Source organism: Opisthorchis viverrini (assembly GCF_000715545.1).
Source record: "Opisthorchis viverrini unplaced genomic scaffold opera_v5_684, whole genome shotgun sequence".
Lineage (NCBI taxonomy): Eukaryota > Metazoa > Platyhelminthes > Trematoda > Opisthorchiida > Opisthorchiidae > Opisthorchis > Opisthorchis viverrini.
Window position 1 is genome coordinate 38,231 of NW_008752351.1, and position 3,735 is coordinate 41,965.

The window sequence follows — 3,735 nt, forward strand, 5'->3', positions numbered from 1 at the left end:
AGATAGATAGATAGATAGATAGATAGATAGATAGATCGACAGATAGATAAACGTTCAGCCGCAACACCATTTCGATGCCTAACTTCCATGCCATCCGAAGCTTGCACGGGTGCTGGGATACTGCCAGGTTGCCCACGCCTAGACAGCGAAAGTCGAGAGATAGAGGTAGAGTTTAAACCACGGACCTTCCGGTCATTAATCCGCGGCCGTCTCGCCCTATCGCAGCCAGTATCGTCTCCGTAGCGGTACTCGCAACAAGGGTTCCAGTACTAATAACAAACGAATTGTTTCATGACTTTGTACGACACTTTTTGGGCAATGAACCGATAGATTGTGTTACAAGGCGCAATAGCTATCAGAAAGCACAAAAGCTGAGATTAGTTGCTGATTTTAAGTCAAACACAAACATTATAGACTTGTTACGTTAGCTGACATACCCAAAAACTAACTCTAGAAAGCCTATATATCACCTTTGAACTACCTCTTATTTTATGACGAATAAGATATCAAGAACAACCGTACTGCTTCACTAAAATCAGTGTGGCTTTTGGTCGCATTTTGTCTGAAGCTAATACACATGATATGCCAGATAAACGTTGAGCTGATCGTTGGAAAATTCCAGTAGATAACTGTGTTGCAGAGCATACACTACGCTACCGACGACCTCCAGGAGATCACAGAATACCTCGGACTGCTTTCTCAACCAATCTATTGAACACTGTATATGTCTGCCTCCTGACAAATTACAAGTGAATCCAGACAATATTGGATCCTAGGAAACAGATTAGATTCAGTCCATAAGGTCGTTCACACTGAAGTTTATGTTGGAAACAGCCCAAGGAACGACAGTCTCCAAGATCACATTTCCGCATTTAGCCTCGTCGACGCTCACGTGTTGCTTGCAGAAAAATTCTCAAAAACAAACACACGTAACGAGTGAGTCAAAGACCAGCCTGAAGTAATTCTGCTTAACACGTAGACTAGTGTTTGACTTAGCGCACAAAGGGCCCCGAATTTCTCCCAAAAATTTTTGCAGTTTACATTCATTTGAGGAAACAGTGTACAAAGGCAAGCTCAAGCTTTTACGATAAAATTGAGCGCCTGCAAATCATGTGCAAGCAACAGCTCTCTCTTAGAAAACTCAACTTTCAGAGCTCTGGTCAACAGCTTTTGTGCTAACGCTCGTTCAAACATCATCATGGCACTCACTCGCATCGGTGCGCTTTAGATAAGCCAAAATTTCCGAAACGTTTCGCAATCAATGGAGACGCAACAATGGTTGCAAGCATAAAGCGTTTCACAAGGAGAGTTCCAAAATAATCGTTCTGACAAACGTAATAATTATCAGGCTTTACAGACTAGTATCAGATGTTAAAACATTTGCCATCATTCCGACTATCATCTTCCAACAATTCAGAATTATTTGATATAATTTAACATACGTTCTTCCAAATTATGCTTTATATAATAAAAACGTCAAATGAATGATGCCCAAACACATTCCTCCATCCAAGCGTACGCAGTTTATACAATTTCCCTCGAGGCTTATATTTGAAGGTATGGGTGCCCTGATCGTACATTTTACTTTAGCTGAGTAAAACACAAATCACTCGAAAATCCTTTTTTTGTTTTCTGCCTATCAGGGTTTTAGCAGGAGTGTTGGAGATGCCCCAAATCACAACTGACGGATATTAGTTTGGATTAGCAATGTGGTTGACTAATATTGCACAGCTCACGAGAACATGACCGGAATACCTGTGTTTTACCTTAGTCCCTAACAAATAAAACCCTTATAGAGATGAACTGCTTGGTATATCGTAACTTGCAGAAAACAAATTTGCGCATGGATAACGTATTCAGCACAACGGTCCATTTACAATGGATAAATAAGAGCACGCGCTCAACCTTGCTGACAAATCTACAACAGGAAAGTGGGCAGATTCTCAGTTCATGGGCAAATTCGTTGGCCATAAAAAACCCATCTGAGGACAACGACGCTTTCAGACGGCTCTTAACAGTGGTCTTTTGAAGGGAAAATTGTAGCACCACTGGTAATTCTCTTTGTTTCTTCTTGCTTTAGTAAATGTTTTACATTTTTGTAAATTACTTAACTACCAACACATCCGACCGTCTTTATTTCCACTTTCCAACTATTTATGCACCCAAATCTCGGTAAACAGTCAAAAGTTTAAAAAGTGTGGATGACTTTTCGTTACAGTTTACTGCCAACCGGTGATTTCCGACCAAATCTATTTGGTACAGTTTGGCGTGAATTTACTTTTTGCAACATGCAAAATGCTGGTTTTCGTAGAACAGCTGATTTTCAAATGATAATGTGAAATCGCTTTTTCAATAACCATAGTTTTTTTATGAAGTGCATTCAATTGACCAGACAGTACTTCTAGAGCAATCGTTTATGACATGCGAAGTTGCCGGCCATATAAAAATAATTTGCTTGCACAAATCTAAATCTCAGTCACTGTCGATGGCTACCAAACAAAAACTGCGTACTGAATCTTCCGCACTATTCCCCTGCTCATCCAAGTCCGAGCTAATATATCAAAATTGTCTGCGACATTTAGAACCAATTGGCTACTAGAAAGGAGTTCAAAGACTTGATACGGAAGATTTTGCTGGTCGAAAACACGGCGTTCTAAGTAGATGTTGTGTGGGTTTTAAATGAGTCAAATGGGTTAAATGAGCTCCACATACCCGATCGTTGTTGACCGTAGCCTGAAAGAATTCAAGCAATATTGCAAACGTTACATAATCAAAAGACAAATGAATGCATGTAAGAGTTAGGCTGTAAAATGTTCTTCTCCACATCACTGTAATTTATACGGGTCATTGTATGTAGTTAAATTCTGGTCCTTTGAATGAAAGCCTAAAAGCAGTATGAAATGTCACCTAAATACTTTTATTCTGAACCTGTACAGTTTCATAGTCAGTTCACAAATCCTTATTTGAAGCTCAATAAATACCAACTGTGTTTCTTTATACCTTTGATTTTAATTTTCCAGAAGTTTCATACTGAATTTGTTCAATGTATCTCCGAATTAATCCGAAATTTTTCAGCTTTCTATAGTAAGGCCTTCACAAACTCGATGATGTGATCCATGTTGATATCACACTGAAATATGCTTCAGCCGATTAACTTAGCGTAATAAACACACGTTAATAACTGAGCGTACATAAATGAGTTTTCATGTAAACGGAAATTTGCCCATACTTGGATGTAAGAAAAACCGGCCAATGAAATTAAGCTCTCTTTTCAATAGTGGCTTCCCACTTCTTGATAGTGCGGCCAGCAGGGAGTAGAACGATGAACAAATCTCCGTAACTTTTGATTATGTGGTCATGTTGATGATAAGTAGCTGTACACTGCTGAGGTCTTTGTCATCCGACCGCATATAATTTAACCCGACAAGTATCCACCTAACAAGCTTGTAGCATGGTAAAATATGTGCTCTTTCAGAAGACCAACGGCTGGTTAAATGAGATATTCGTCGTCTCCATCATTTGTCAGGTTTGGTATTATAACGGAAAAACTGTAAACAAAAACATGCGCTCTAGATGTAAGTTCTGATGTCAGTATTATTCTAAACTGGTAGATGAAAACAATCCTCATAAAGGAAACTACTCATAAGTTTGCTGAAAACTCTTCGACAGCCAACGACCGGTTTCGCCCTTCTTGGCGTTCCTCAGGTGTGTGCATTCCCCGAGTGTGCGTCAACC

At 39.5% G+C, this 3,735-nt stretch overlaps 1 protein-coding gene across 1 annotated transcript in view; it reads right to left on the reverse strand.

Moving 5' to 3' along the window:
* The window catches only part of T265_15645 (hypothetical protein), a gene marked incomplete at both ends in the record, with an annotated part of 4,254 nt that extends 3,985 nt beyond the window's left edge, over positions 1 to 269 (reverse strand). Inside the window, one exon of the mRNA XM_009178850.1 lies at positions 53 to 269. Within this exon, the coding sequence (XP_009177114.1) occupies positions 53 to 269 (217 nt within the window). The remainder of the gene's footprint in view (positions 1 to 52) is intronic.
* Positions 270 to 3,735: the final 3,466 nt, after the last annotated feature.